Genomic DNA, 15035 nt, shown 5'->3' with positions numbered 1-15035 from the left:
CGTCGAGATTTCCTCCTCAGCGAGCCTTGATCACAAGAAATTTCCTAGCTTGACGGCGTATTGTATTTCTTCTCTTCTATGCTATTTGAAGCAGACCAGCTCAAGCGAGCTCAGGGAACTTGGCCTTGATAGAGGGAAAAATTTCGAGCGCATTTCGAAACCTGATCTTCTGATGTTCTTCCTCAGAAAAGCCCTCGTTGCCCGAGAATGCTTTGATTCCTGCCTGTGCCACTGGTATATAGCTTTCCGGCAGATAAGGGTCTGCCGATGCAGTCAGCTTTGATCTTCTCCTACCAAAATGAGCGGCTTACAATCAGTCCCCGTCAGCAGGCGATCAGCACTAACGAAAGCCTTGAGGGCAGCAAGCTGAGGTTTGCTCCAAGTTACAGCAGTATCAAAATAGAAAGACTGCAGGTCACGGTATGAATCTTCATATTTCCGTCCTCCCTGCCACGGAAATGTGGTTTGTAGCGCAAGCCGGTCAGCCAGGAAAGGGAGCACTCCTCCACCATGAGACCAAATCATCTTGACGTTAGGGAACCTTTGGACAAATTTTCGAAAAAGACAATTTGTGATAGCCCGCGTCGTGTCCATGGGGTACTCTATGACTGGCGATGAGATGTTCGCGCCCAGCTTTACTTCAGGGATTGGCGCAGTGGGGTGTACAAAGACTGTCACACTACGTTGGTCCAATTCTTGAAACAGAGGATCAAACGATGGGTCGCCCAGGTATACGCCTTCATAATTTGTGAAGAGACCGACGCCCTCAAACTTCAGTTCATCGAGGCAGTACTATGGTGGGATTGTTAATGCACGGAAGAGGAAGAAGCAACGTCTGCTCGGAATTTGGTACTGGCTTGCCTTTACTTCGTCGATTGCTGCATCAACATTGGGAAGCGGAACGACAGCAAAAGCCCCCAAGTCCTCGGGGTTCGCTTTCACCCATTCAAAGAGCTGTTGATTCAACTTCCGTGAGAGCATTTTCGCAGCCAAGTTGCCATGCAAGAACGACACTCCCGGGCAGGTAATGCTCAAGATCGAGAAATCGTAGCCGAATTTCTTGCGGTTCGTCAGATACGTCTCTATTGAGAACTCTGGGACCAGGAAACCGTCGACATAGACATGCTCAGCATCGGTTGCGTTGTACCCAGCCCCGACCAGAGAGTCGCGGTAGTATGAAGGGATGGCATGTGTGTGCACATCAATTGTAAAGTTGGAGGGTGTGATGCTGGTGTTCATCGTCGATTTTTGCCCGGTGATGGGGCGTCAGAAAGAAGCATTCAGGGGAGGATGGCTCTGATGTATATGCGATCGCTTGTGGATAAGGCTCAAGGCCCTCCGCAAAAGAAGAACGTCAGAGCGGTCTTATGAGAGCCCGCGATGGTGGAGAATAGCAATGCCGCATGCTGAAAAGACCGTCCCAGTGTCATTTTTCAAAAGCTGTTCATACCGCAGTTTGTGCGGGATAGTGCGGCCGCAATCGAGACATGGTAAGTTCTGGACATGACTTCATCCAAGTATAGCTGGTCTTAACGTCAGAAAATGGAAATGCCGTATATACTACTTGGTTTTTGAGTGCTGTGTTGACACCAGTGCCATACTGTCTGCTCCCAGTCATTCTCAAACCAAGAGACAAAGAGAAAAATGACTGAGTTATTGGCTCAGTGTCTGGAACATCTCACCGACCTCAAAGATGCTCTGCGACTGACCGTTTTTCTTCTTGTTGTCGCCTGCGCTGTGATTTGGGGGATTTATGAGTTCTTTCGACCGGTGGATAAGCGACTCTCCCCCGGGGGCAAACCATGGAAACTTCCTCCAGGCCCACGTGGCCTTCCCATTATTGGTAATCTACGATACCTTGCGAAAGGGAAATTCGCGGTAGGTGAAATTTCACTCTATGAAGAGATGTGCAAGGCTGACACTTGCCCACCAGGCGAGGGATCTGGCCAAATACGGTGAAATGGCCACAGTCCATTGCGGATCCAAGCTGTGGGTGACTCTCAACACGTCTCGTGTGGCAAATATCATCTACAACCGCAAAGGCCTCATCACCAACGGACGGCCACCATATCCAGTGGTGGGCGACCTAATCAGCGTTGGGAAAAGGACCATTCTCCAGCCCACCGAAGAGTGGTCGGACAAACGCCGGGTGATGCATCAGTTATTGACTGGCACAGCCGTGGCCAAGTACGAGGAATACCAGGAGCTGGAAAGCGTTCAGTTGTTGGCAGAGTATCTGTTCAGGCCTGACGAATGGTACCGACACCATTCCCGATATGCTAACAGTGTCATCCACCGCATAACACTGGGCGAACGAGTGGGGTCAAGACATGAATCCTATGAAGGTGTATTCAACGCCCAAAAGGCGTTTACCTCCAACATCCCACCACACAACATCATTGACTGCTTTCCCGAGCTGGCGAAGCTTCCACGTTTCCTGCATTGGTGGCATCGAAAGTACGCGGCTATTGGGAAATTCACTTTCGATGCATATAGCCAATACTGGGCCCCTGTCATCACGGCTATCAAGTCGGGGACAGCACCAAGATCGTTTGCTCAGGATATTCTTGTTGGGAAGGAAGCAAAATTCACAGGTTCCGAGACGGATGGCATGTTTTTGGCCCTCCAACTGATTGAGGCCGGCGCCGATACAACTCGGATGTCGCTCAATATCTTTACTTTGGCGGCCTTGTGTAATCCAGAGGCTTTTCAGAAAGCTCGGGCTGAAGTCGACAAAGTATGTGGCGCCAACGCCGAGCGGCTTCCGATGCTTGCCGATGAAAAGGACATGCCGTACATTTGCGCGCTCTCCAAAGAACTTCTCAGATGGAAGCCTATCTTTACTTGGACCCCGGAGCACATGTTGACGGAGGACGTGGAGCTGGAGGGCTACCATTTTCCAAAGGGCACCAACTTTGTTCTCAATCATATAGCACTGTGTGAAGAATGCGAGCAGCCTGAAGTGTTCCGACCAGAACGATGGCTGGACGGACATGAATCCAACATCCTTCATGGTGTATGGCAATTTGGTGGAGGTCGCCGGGTTTGCGTGGGCTACAGACTTGCCCAAAAGTCCCTGTTCATCAATATTGCACGCTTGGTTTACTGCTATGACTACGAAGCGGTGAGTCTAGGACTGTTCCATCATCAACCCACCTCCAGGGAAGTCACCGATTGCTAACATTGAACAACATCCTCAACAGACTGGACCGGTTGATACTTCGAATATAGGCATCCATACCCTTGGCGAGCCTTTTCCAGCCAGAGCAAACCCACGCAGTAAAGCGCATCGCGAGCTCGTTGTACAATCCGCCGAAAAGTTTGGGGTCTTGCAGTATGCAAAAGAGACGTAAGATGAACTCAGACTGGCGAGGCGTGAGACCTTCTATGGAGTATTGACATGTAACAAGCACTTCTAGGAGGGAATGAGGTCATATCTCATGAATGACATTTCGTATGTAGCCGAGTCAGAGAAGAAGATGGTTAGAAAAGCCCTTCAAATCTCGCCCGCTGTTTCAATGCCTCGCAAAGCAATGAATTTGGCCAACTGAGAGATATCGGCAACACCCAATTTCACTGAAGATCGTGTTCGCTGCGACCTTCATATGGCCCGAGTCCCAAACGCTTGCGGACATGGATCCCTGGATACTCCCATACGGAGAGTCAAACCCTCGAGGTCCTTGCTCTATGCTTCGGCGCTGTATATTTCAACTCAAGGTTATAGAGATCTTCCGATTTACCGCACCTGCAGTTTGGACGTCTTTGCGGAGACGCTTAGTTGCGGCCTTTGACAGTCCATTACAGCTTGCAAATGGAACAAGAGTCTGGATCCAGTGGCCTCTTCTTTCTCTATATCTATCAATTTCCCAAGGCCCGGATGATATTCACCTTCAAGCGGCAACAGACCTTGACCTATTCTCTAGTAGCAGAAACCAAAACTGCTGTCACGATTGGTTCAGATGCCCCAGCCCAGTGTCGTCTTTACTACACCCCGTTTTCTACTTGCTCCATCATGGCGCAAATGACTCTAGCAATGGCGTCCTCGAAGTCAGAGCGGCACCAGTTCAGCGAAGAGTTTGTCGACATCTGCAAGGGCGGCCACATGACGGAAGAATAACCGAGCATCAATCGCAAGGGCCAGGTGCCGGCTCTTGTATACTCAGCCTTGCCGAGCAATCTGACGGAGTCCATGGACATCGCTCACTACCTGTGTTAAATATATCCAAACCTGCCACCCGAGGATCTCAAAGACCGGATTTTGCGGCTTCTGGACCAATGGTATGAAGTCTCCTACATGAGCTTGAGCTTCAAACCGTCGGAGGCTCGAGTCAAAGGCCCCATCGTCGCTATCAATGTGCTCCTCGAGCAGCCGGGCATCTCAGACGCATACCGCAAGGCGCTCGAATATAAGTTGGACTTGTGTGTACCTTAGCATCCATTGTACATGCTGGCTAACATGACTTCCCCCAGCGCGAAGAGACTCGCGGGTGGAATGGACCCTGCTATCATTTCGCAGGCTGAAGAGCAGTCCCAGACATCCTTCTCTGCTCTCGACCAGTTCCGAGCGGACTGCGGATCTATCTTGTGGACCCATCTGTGTACATCTTGGACAACCAACTTCGCCCTACTGCCCTCGAAGCTCACACGACCACGTTCATTGGGCGACTTTTCGACGCGAAGAGGCGCAACTTGATCCCTCTGGCGTGGCAGCAATACGGCGAGAAGCGTTTCGCAGGCGAGGCGTGGGAAAGCCATGGACGGGAAGCCTACATTGCACTCCATATGGGTCATCAACCATGCGGACGAGTAGGAGATGTACCGAATGAGAAAGAGCTGAGTATTCTCAAGCCTCCCTTGTACCCCCTTGCGCCCATATTTAGCGAGAGTTCGGGACCGCTTCCTAAGTATCTGAATGTTAGATGTGGACTTGACCAGCGATTCTCAAGTCATCATGAGAGGTATTACCAAGATTTATCCTTCTCGCTCAGCGAAAGTCGCCGGCTCGCGTCCATGCACTGTCCGATGCGACGCCAGACGGAGCCGAGATACGAGGCGGAATTTCCATTCGCGAGATGCGGCCTTCCTATTGCCGCAAAGCCTGGTTCAACCATTGGTTGCTGCTCTACAACCGCTTCCCGCCCCGCTCGGTGGGTGGAGTTTCCTTGTAGCAATGGCACTCGTCGGGAGTCGACGTTCTCCATGATGCATGGGCTGAATGTGGAGTACATGCGTCCCGGATCGAGGACAGTCTGGGGAACAAATGGCCAAGCAGGCAAGGGATCCCCCACCCGCCGGGGGACTTGAAAACATAAGAAGTGGCGGCCTCACGTGGACCCTCCCCTGGATATTTGAGATATCGACTTGTCCTCATCATCAAGGTCCACGGGTTTAGAAGACTGCAACCAAGATAATGTCAAATCTGGAAGGGCCCCGTTATTGTCCGTCCCAGGCCCCTCCTGTCAGGAAAAAGGGGCAGAAGTCCTGCGAGAGCTGCCGCATTGGGAAACGACGGTGCGACGGGATCCGGCCAGTCTGTGGGACATGCGCAAGAAAAGGTCCTTCAGCGGTATGCGTCTTGGAACCGCGCAGGGGGCGGACATCGAGGTGAGGGCCACCATCTCCCCGGATATGTTGGACTCTGGGCTGACTATAATACCTTTAAAGGAAGATCGAGCTCTTGGAAAAACGCATTGCCGAACTTGAGCAAGAGCGAAGCGGTGCGGCAATATTGTTGAATGATGTCCCTTTGCCCGCATCTGAATGTCCGTCAGTTCGACCGCAAACCCCGTCGTCGCTGTCGCCGAGAAATGCCTCGCACTGGACAGATTCAAATGGACTCGGTCGGGGGCTGGAATCAACAACACTAGACTCTGGCCCGTTCACAATGACCGGAGATGGCCATCATGGGCCAAAGCATATGGAGCCTCTGTCGGATCATGCAAAGGACCAGGTAAAGTGCCCAGGGGAGGACTGGGTATATAACCCACTCATAGAGAAAAATTGACACAAGTCAGGGACACCACAATTTCCAAGTCGACGGCATGGGAATTGTCGTAAACGATGGGTTGGTGTACTCCCTTCCTGAGGACGAGGAGTCGCTCTACTTTGGCCAGTCCAGCACATACAACTTCGTTCACCAGGCCCAACGGATCCTCCGGGAGTCAAACCGGAGTTTCCTGGAGGCGGACCAGTTCTTGGACGAGAGCTATCCTTCAGACCAGTATGCCGCAGAATCGTACTAACAAAAAATGTCTTTTTTTTTTTTTTGAACTAACAAGAGCAGGACGAGACGGCGCGTGGCGGCATTTGACGACTACGTTCTCCCACCCAAAAAGGAAGCGGACGGCCTGATGGCCATATTTTGGAGTCGAGTCTATCCTCTGTACCCCTTTCTCGACCAGAGCACATTCCAAGCCGCGTACGAAGATCTCTGGGCGTCCAACATGCAACCTGCCCATTCCTATCTCACCACGTCTCAATATTATACCAAACTGGGGCCCGCAATCGACGACATCCCCGAATCGAGGCGGTTCCACATCCTCCTGAACGCGATATTCGCCGTCTGCAGCTACTGCGAGGTGTCCGACACCCGCGAGCGTCAGATTCAGAGAGGGGCCTTGTTCTGGAAGCGCTGGAAGAGGCTCCTGCAGCTCGACTTTGACATATTCAACCGTCCGCGCCTGATCTTCATCCAGGCCCTGCTGTACTCTGCCGTCTACCTACAGAGTTCCAGCGAACTGACGGGGGCGTGTTGGAATCTCACCTCGATAGCTGTCAGGATGGCACAGGCGCTCGGTCTGCACTGCCACCGCAAGTCACCGACGTGGCAGCAGAAGCGTGGCGTGGAAACATGCTGTCTTCGCTGGCGGACCTGGGCCGGCTGTGTATTGATGGACCGGTGAGGCGAAAGGAGAAGTCTCCTACATTCAAGAGATGAACTGATAGCGAGATGCAGAAGATCAGCCACGATCTACGGCCGCCCGCCGATGACTACGTCGAGGACAGCCCAGTGGCTAATCCCTTCTGAACTGGCGATCCAGCGCGAAAGCCTGACCGAGAGCGATCGGAACGCTGTAACTTTTCTGTCTCACTCGGTCCAGCTTCAGGAGCACCTTTCGGACATCGTGACCAAGTTCTACGACGAGACAGAAACAGACACTGCCATCACTAGCTGGGACGGCAGCGGTAGCGCAACCCCTTGGCCGCCTCGAACGTCTAATAAGCAAGGATCAACTACTACTACTACTACTACTACTCCCTACCACTCCCACCACAGGCACCGCATGGAGATGGACGACTTTGTCGCCGTCGAAGCCGCCCTCGTGTCGTGGGAATCTAAGCTTCCGGACTCTCTACGTCTGCCGGAACTCGCAGTCCTTCGCGCGACGCCCGAGAAATTCAGGGACATCAGCAGACAGGCCGTTGTCCTGCGCGGGCAGTAAGCCTTTCTTTTCTCTCTCACATTTGGTGTCGGGCGTTTCTCATATAATACTCTGTACGTGTGCTCGGCTTGGGCTGATCCATAGTGAGCAACTTATAGAAACCTCTACGCGTACATCCTGGCAAGCCGACCGTTCCTGCTGCACAAATCAGGCACACATACCAACTACAGCAGCACCAATGGCACCACCACAGATGCAATAATGGAGGAGCAGAGACCGCCGCTAGAGGAGGAGGTGAGAAGAAGAACCGTCGACGCGGCGTTGCGGCGCACGCTGCTGGACAAGACGTCGGAAATGTGCATCAACGCGACCATCGAGCTGATCGACCTGCTCGACCTGGCGTACCACACGCGCAACGACACGATGCCGGAGTCGTGGTACACGATCTTTTGTAAGTGATTACATATATGCATCCAAGCTGCGCTCTTTTCTTTCTTTCCCAAACCGTAACCCTATTCCAAATCATCCACACGACCCCCGCTCAGCATTTTCTAACCGTCATACCTATGGTCGTGTATGCGACAGACCTGTACAACTGCGGCATGACGCTCCTCATCCACCGCCACCGGCGGCCCGATCTGGACCCAGGGCTCAAGGCATCCTGGACCAAATGCCTGACCATTTTAGGACATTACCAGACCATGCGCCGCACGGCTGTGAAATGCGTCAGGCTTTTGGAGTTGGCTGCGCGGAACTTTGCGCCCAGGCATTGGCTTCCATCCACGACCGCCGGCGCCGGCGCCGGCGGTCGTGCTGCGGCCATGGCACAGGAGCAGCAGCAGGGGCAAGTGCAAGAGTCAAACGTGATGGTAGGGCTAGGGGTAGGTTGTTCGTCCTCGTCCTCGACGGCGTCAGCGGTGGAGGCTCGGGACCAGCATCAGGATAAATATCGACAACAGCAACTGCAGATGCAGCAGCATTGCCGACAGCTAAGCGCCGCTCCCGGCGACGTCGGCGTCGGCAGTTGTGGCAATTTGTTCGCCTTTCAGCTCGATGCCGACCTGGCAAATGCAACAGCACAAATCCCGGTACCAGCTCAAGCTCAAGCTCAAAGACAAGTAGACGGAGACAGAGATGGAAATGTCGAGTGCGGCGCCGCACTGCCGGATCTGATATTCGACGACACGATCGATTTCTCGTGGCTCAGCACTGCGCCCTTTGAGTTGAGCCCGGAAGAGCTGACGGGCACGTTCTGGTAGCTTCGCTAGGCTAAGCTCGTAGCTCCTGACATTTACTAAGTATGTCTCTAGTCGCTGCCCAAAAACGAAAAGACAAAGAACGGACTACTTGGTATATCCTAACAAGTACTGGGTACATCGATCGAGGGCGTCACATGTCTGCTCTCTTCTCCCTTTCCTTTATCTCTTCCTCGTCACCAACCCTTTGGCCCCGTCAGTCAGCCTCTCAGCCATCCCGAAGACATAGCGCATACCGAAACTCCACTTTTTGACCCGCACGCTCCAGATGAAGAAATAGACCAACAGCCAATTCGAGCACACAAAGACCAAGAAGATGCCAAAGTCGCGCCACTGCTCGTCCGGCTTGGTGTTCAATGTGGAGAGGTATTCCCTTCCGCTCGCATACGGGCAGTACGCACAGGTCCCGTTGGCCAGAGTACTCACATAGCCCATCCCGGAGGAGTTGATGAACGGCTGAGTGTAGGACTGGCAGGTCTGACCCGGCGGGGCATTGTACAGTGTCGACTCGCCCTGTGCGCAGCGGACCGTCAGGTCTTTCAGCGTTGCTGCGAGCACGCCGCGCAGCCACCACGTGGACGGGTTGACATAGTACATCCAATACCGCCAGAACACCGGTAACTGGCTGTAGGGCCTCACGATACCGTTGAAGATAGAGACCATAACGAAGAAAAAAGGGAGGGTGTTCGAAATCACCGTAAAGGACGGCGCAAACGCACATATCCACTGGCCCCAGGATGACATGAAGAAGTAGAACAACATGGTCATCAGGAACATGTACCCCGCCGTCTCACTATCGCGTGGGAGCCCGGTCGGATAGTACCACAACAGCCAGTAAATGACGGAGCTAACGATGGCCGTGGGAATCTCGGCGACAACCTGTGCCGTACAGAATGCGAACCACCCGTAGATCCGCGATGGGTATTCCCTGGCCTCCCACAATGCGCGGCTTTGGTAGAATTTGGGGACCACGCCGTTTACGACCGTGGGTGGGATGACGATAATGAGGAAGGAAGTGAAGAACCGTTCTTGCAGCGATGCCACCGAGTCGGTGAGGTTGTAAAATGTGAAGCCGTTGAAGATGCCAATGATCACGCTGACGAAGAGCTTCGCATACAGATACGATGGGTCGCGCCAGTATGAACGGAATGTGCGCTTCGTGAGCTCGTACGTCTGTAGAGGTACAGAGGCGGCAAAGGCGCGCTGTTCCTTTACTCCCTTTGCTGGCTGCTCCTTGGATCGTTCTTCCTTCAGGCGTTGGATCTCCTTGAGCATGGACGCGTTTTCCTCGGATTCGAGCCATTCTCTGTTCCAGTTGACCCGCTTTCCGTCCGCTCTTCTCTTCCCTCCTTTCGCAGCAGTCTCGAGAATAAACTCAGCCACATTCTTGTTGGGTGGACACTGAGTGCCTCGTTTCGCAAAGTATTCAATCACAGCCGAGCCGTTCTCTCCAATGGGACCAAAGTAGAAGGGGTTGCCTCCGGGATTGAGTGCCAAGACCATGTCGAATTGCTGGATCAGCATCGACGAGGGCTGGTGAATCGTGCAGATAATTGCCTGGCCGGCTTGAGAGAGCTTCTTCAAGAAACGTACGATCGAGAAGGCGGATTGAGAATCCAGACCACTGGTCGGCTCGTCCAGGAAAAGAAGCAACTCGGGCTTTGCAGCCAACTCGACACCGATAGTCAGTCTCTTACGCTGTTCCACACCCAGCGAACCAATGATGGCATCCTCAATGTCGTGGAGCTCCAGCAAATCAATGATGTTGTTGACATAGTCAAGCTTCTCCTGCTTCGGCACGTTCCGATCTTGTCTCAATATCGCCGAGAACTCAAGAGCTTCTCGAATAGTGGCGGCTTCGTCGTGCAAGTCCATTTGTTCGCAGAAACCAGTCCCGCGCTGGAATTCTATTCCAAGAGGGCGTCCGTCAACAAGCATGTCCCCAGAAACAGTGCCCGTCGTTTGTCGCTGCGAGAGGGTGTTGAGCAGTGTCGTCTTGCCAGCTCCGGAAGCACCCATGAGGGCGATCATAATTCCAGGTTTGACATATCCATTAACTCCGTTGAGCAATTTTCTCTTCCCACCTTGGTATGGGACTTCATACTCGACATTCTCCCACGTGAAGACACTCTTACTTTTGGCGATGCCGCCCACGATCGCGTCCTTCTCCTCCTTCAGAATTTCTGAGGTACCACTTGAGCTGGGCTCCGCGGGCGTCACGACCTTTTCTTCATCTGTATGTTTCGTCTTCTCGCCGACCATCTTCTTCGCCTTGCGAGTCTTCTTGAAGACCAACGCACCACCTCCGCCTCCAGCAAATGAAAAGATCTCAGAAGCGAAAGCTGTGATGAGTATGTAGAGAACCGTGAAGGCGATGACCACACCGAAGTTTCGCCAGAGGTGTGACCGCGAGTAGCCGAACGAAGTTTGGAAATAGGCGTCACCGCTGACTTTGGTGCTGCCCATAGTCGCTCCAGGAAGCGAACACCCTTGGTAGCCCGGTTGGGCGTAGGGGCCGCGCGGTATCAAGTTTGAAGGAGAGCAGTCCATCAATCGACCATGGAACTCGTTCGTTAACACTGCTTCGTATGAGTATGACACCGGATTAATGTAGAACAGCCAACCGAACCAAATCACGTCGCCCGTCAATGTAGTCTTCGGAATTGTATAACCGACAAAGATGACCAAGAGATTGAGTGCGATACCAGAAAATCTGACCGCGTCGTCGATGGTCGGGCTTAACGCCGCAAACATGCGATAAAGCGCGGTTATGCAGATCGTGCTGAGATACACGAAAAGAAGGTTGATGAAAAATTTGCCAGCGTCGACGTCGAGATTGGCCATGAAGTAGAGAACAATGATGAAGACGACAGCCTGGACGGCGAGAACCGGCAGATCTAGGACGACTCTGGCGATGACCACCGCACTGGGTCGATAGAATGCATAGTCGCGATGCCGTGAAATCACCACTCGGCCACTGACCGCCCTTACTAGCTCAGTCATCTGGAGCCAGCCAAGGAACAGAATAGAGAAGAAGAGAGCGCCACCTCGAGAAAAGGCGCCGCTGGTATCGAGGCTTTCGCCATAGAACAGAGAACCGACGATGAGAGCGTTCGAAATGATGATAAAGGCCTTAGTGTACAGAGTCGACTTGTCGCCCCAAAAAAGCCAGAACTCACGAAGTGTGCACGCCATGACTTGACGCCAAAACGAGACAGTATAGCTGGAACGTGTTGAGATGAGCTTACTGTTGCTCTTCTGTTCCTGGACGGCTGCTTGGAACTGCCTGGCATCTGAACGGTCAGAAGCCTCCATCTCAATCTCATAGCGTTCGACCTCCGCAAGCACTCGTTTATAAATGTCCGATTTGCGGTATGCAGCCTCTAGCTCTTGTGCAGTTTTAGGTGTTGAAGCTTCCATGCCCTCTCGGAACTGGCGCTCGTTCGGGTCTCCTACTGAGGTTAGGAAGTCGGCCGTGGTTTGCCGGTCGGGTGCATGGAACCCCAAATCAATGAAATACTGTCGTGCTTGGTTCGCCGGGCCCTGGTAGATCATACGGCCCGCTTCAATGACCAAGACCTTATCCATAAGTTCATAAATCCCCTCACCTGCCTGGTAGAGAGTGACGATGGTCGTTCGATTTGAAATGTCAGTCATGACGCGGAGCGATTTTGCGTAGTCCAAAGCGGTTGAGGCATCCAGACCGCGCGTCGAATTGTCCCAACAGACCACAGTTGACTTTGTTGCCAAGGTTTCGGCGATACCGACTCGTTTTCGCTCACCCCCGGAAACACCTCGCACATACTCGTTTCCCACCAACGTGTCTCTCGTGTGGGAGATACCAAACATCTTCAGAAGCGCATCGATAATGATTGGGATGGTGCTAGCATCATGTTTCTTGGTCTTGTTCATCAATGCAAATTTGAGAGTCTGCCACACAGTCAGGCTGGGGAGATGTTGGTCGTCTTCTGGATTGTAGTTGATTTCGCCTCGGTAGCTCCTCTTTTGTTCTTCGGCGGAGATACCACCGTAAGTGACAAGGCCTTCCACGCCAGCAAAGCTCTCCCGTTGGTTGGCAATAACCTTGAGAAAGGTCGAACAGCCCGATCCGGGACGACCAAGCACGAGCATCATCTCGCCATCGCGGACACTGCCCGTAAAATCGTGGATCAGATCCCTTGTCGGAGGCGATTTGCCAAACTCAAGTGTAGGGATGAATCCGGTCACGAGGTGATATAGATCGGGTCCAAATGTGCCAATGATGGCCTCTGGCAGAGTTTTTGTGAAGGTGGCTTGAGCACCCACTCCCTTGACGGTAAGATTCCTGAACAGCACCCCGACCTTCTTGGCCGACTCGCCTGCCTCGGTCCGTTTTTCGAAGTGACCGTCCTTGAGGAAAGCGCCTAGATCCAGGTCATCCTCCTCGACCGGCTCGGGACCAGTCTCTTTATCCCAAGTTGTATCGGTGGCCACACTGCTGGCTCTTGAAGCTGTTGTCGTGGTCCGAGCCACCGAAGGCCGCGACCGACCTCGGGAGAGCCAGGTTCTGACCTTTTCGGCACCAGATTCGCGAGTTGCGGTACGTTGCAGGCTGATTTTGGAGATCTCCCGCCTAATTTCCTCGAACTCTGCCATGGCCTCCTGACGGTTGACAGGCCCTCCGACATCTCGCTCACCCCAGGTTCCGTCTCGCTCCTGGCTCTGGCTTCTTGACGGCTCTCCAGATCCATGAAGGGATGGCACTGCACTTGTATCCTGCGAGAGTTGTCCGGGCAAAGCGACATTGTGCAAGTTCGTGAGAGGTGCTAGGCTGGTCAGTTTTGGGGTGAATAGAGGGTGTTGTTGAAGAAGAACTCACGTTCCTGGCCGTACCGCCGTCGAAACATCTCTCCGCTGTGCTGGTTGAACATGTTGCCTCACTGTCGTCCTGAGTCCTTGGAGATATGAGGTTGTCTAGTGGGAGGTCAATATCCAGAGCACTCTCGTCCCCGTTGCGGGTCGGGCAGCTCTCAAATTAAGAGATTTATAAGTGTCCGGCAGGTCGGCCAGTTTTCCCGGTAGTGTCCTAGAAAATGAAGCTTGAACCGAAGAGACGAGGAGAAGGCGGCGTATGGTCAATTTCTTGGAAGGGCTAGGGGGTGAAGATATTGAAGGAGGAAACAGAAAGAAGCGAACGAATGGAGATACACGGCGACAATAGGCCTTTCGCCCTACACCGCAAGGTTACTACTGTACCAATGATGACGAGTGCCAATCCGACGACAAGCCAAACGCCGGACATTGCGGACTTCAACAAAGCCGCCAGGCACGTGGAGAAGAATGGATTTATAAGCCTGGAGCGGGTTGGGAGCAAAAGAAAGGGATGGCATGGCGATGGAGGGATGGCTGCTCCGTCCGAATCACATCATTGCACGGCTGGCGCCGTGTAGTTGGTTCTGTTGGGCTGGGAGGGCGGGAAACAGAGACTGGGGGAGACACGAGGGGCAAATCCACCATCAACACGCAGACCCTTTTTTTCGGTGTGATGGCATTCAAGCTGGAAAGCGAGACGAAAAATACGTGCTGAGGTCAGTGAACGTAGACTTAGCGAGTTCGCCAGTGGGTCCCGGATGATTTTCCGGACTTAATCATTTTTCTTGTCTTTTCGATTTCACGACTCGTGTCAGCTTCAAGCGTGCGCCTCCATTGGCCTCGCATCTGACATCTGCCACTCGCCGAATCCACCTGTCGCTCCTGCATGACTCGTGTACTTCGGCCGAACTTTTCGGGCAGATATCTACGTGGGTAGGAGAAAAAAAATAATAATAATTATGTGCATGAGGGAACCACAATAGCTTACTCTTTACACCCTCCCCCCGGGATCTCATCACCATTATCGTCCTTGCTTCTGTCTGGCCATATCTCACGTCCTTCCAGTTGGCTGACAACGCGTGGGAAACGTGCCGTCATAGCCGGAGAGCTCTGAGAAAACGGTGAGTGCACCGCAGGCCAGCACAGAGCTGCCTATATGGGATATGCTTTTCCTACTGTTGGGTACGCTATTTCGGGCGCCAGGCGGCGGTGTTGACGAATGATACCGCGAGGCGACTCGGTTATGCAGAAGATCGAGAAGGCCATCAATCAGCTTCCAGCGTCGGACCATGATGTGAACTTCCGCTGCCGATCGAAAACAACAGAAACGAAAGGCGGTTGACGCTGGACTCCATCTCAGGGCCTCACCCTTGGATTACCATTAAATCTATTTCTGTTTCCTTATTGCAGTCACGTAAGCATACTTGCGTATCGTCTACCTTCAACTTTCACGCAATTCTTGATTGTCTTTACCAATCGAAAACCCACCAATTATGTTTTTTTCGTGACTCGTACAGTTAGCCGCGTCCTGGTTTGATACACCCCT

At 52.9% G+C, this 15035-nt stretch overlaps 5 protein-coding genes across 5 annotated transcripts; 3 read left to right on the top strand and 2 right to left on the bottom strand.

Annotated features, from left to right (window-relative positions):
- Positions 1-100: 100 nt before the first annotated feature.
- Positions 101-1239, bottom strand: A1O5_09230 (uncharacterized protein; the record flags this gene model as incomplete). The annotated part of the gene is made up of 3 exons (XM_007749809.1): positions 101-261; positions 312-792; positions 868-1239. The coding sequence occupies 3 exons, from the start codon at positions 1237-1239 to the stop codon at positions 101-103; spliced, it is 1014 nt and encodes a 337-aa protein (XP_007747999.1).
- Positions 1240-1644: 405 nt separating this feature from the next.
- Positions 1645-3353, top strand: A1O5_09229 (uncharacterized protein; the record flags this gene model as incomplete). The annotated part of the gene is made up of 3 exons (XM_007749808.1): positions 1645-1878; positions 1934-3124; positions 3204-3353. 3 exons carry the CDS (start codon positions 1645-1647, stop codon positions 3351-3353), a joined length of 1575 nt encoding a protein of 524 aa, XP_007747998.1.
- A 2531-nt stretch (positions 3354-5884) lies between these two features.
- On the top strand, positions 5885-7442 carry A1O5_09228 (uncharacterized protein; the record flags this gene model as incomplete). The annotated part of the gene is made up of 4 exons (XM_007749807.1): positions 5885-5950; positions 5994-6235; positions 6284-6898; positions 6956-7442. The coding sequence occupies 4 exons, from the start codon at positions 5885-5887 to the stop codon at positions 7440-7442; spliced, it is 1410 nt and encodes a 469-aa protein (XP_007747997.1).
- Positions 7443-7643: 201 nt separating this feature from the next.
- Positions 7644-8641, top strand: A1O5_09227 (uncharacterized protein; the record flags this gene model as incomplete). Its single annotated transcript, XM_007749806.1, has 2 exons — positions 7644-7833; positions 7968-8641. 2 exons carry the CDS (start codon positions 7644-7646, stop codon positions 8639-8641), a joined length of 864 nt encoding a protein of 287 aa, XP_007747996.1.
- Positions 8642-8800: 159 nt separating this feature from the next.
- On the bottom strand, positions 8801-13548 carry A1O5_09226 (ATPase; the record flags this gene model as incomplete). Its single annotated transcript, XM_007749805.1, has 2 exons — positions 8801-13443; positions 13497-13548. 2 exons carry the CDS (start codon positions 13546-13548, stop codon positions 8801-8803), a joined length of 4695 nt encoding a protein of 1564 aa, XP_007747995.1.
- Positions 13549-15035: the final 1487 nt, after the last annotated feature.

This window comes from Cladophialophora psammophila, assembly GCF_000585535.1.
Source record: "Cladophialophora psammophila CBS 110553 chromosome Unknown aczJe-supercont1.15, whole genome shotgun sequence".
Taxonomy (NCBI): Eukaryota; Fungi; Ascomycota; class Eurotiomycetes; order Chaetothyriales; family Herpotrichiellaceae; genus Cladophialophora; species Cladophialophora psammophila.
The sequence above is the reverse complement of the archived record's forward strand: the minus strand, read 5'-3'. Positions and strand labels throughout refer to the sequence as shown.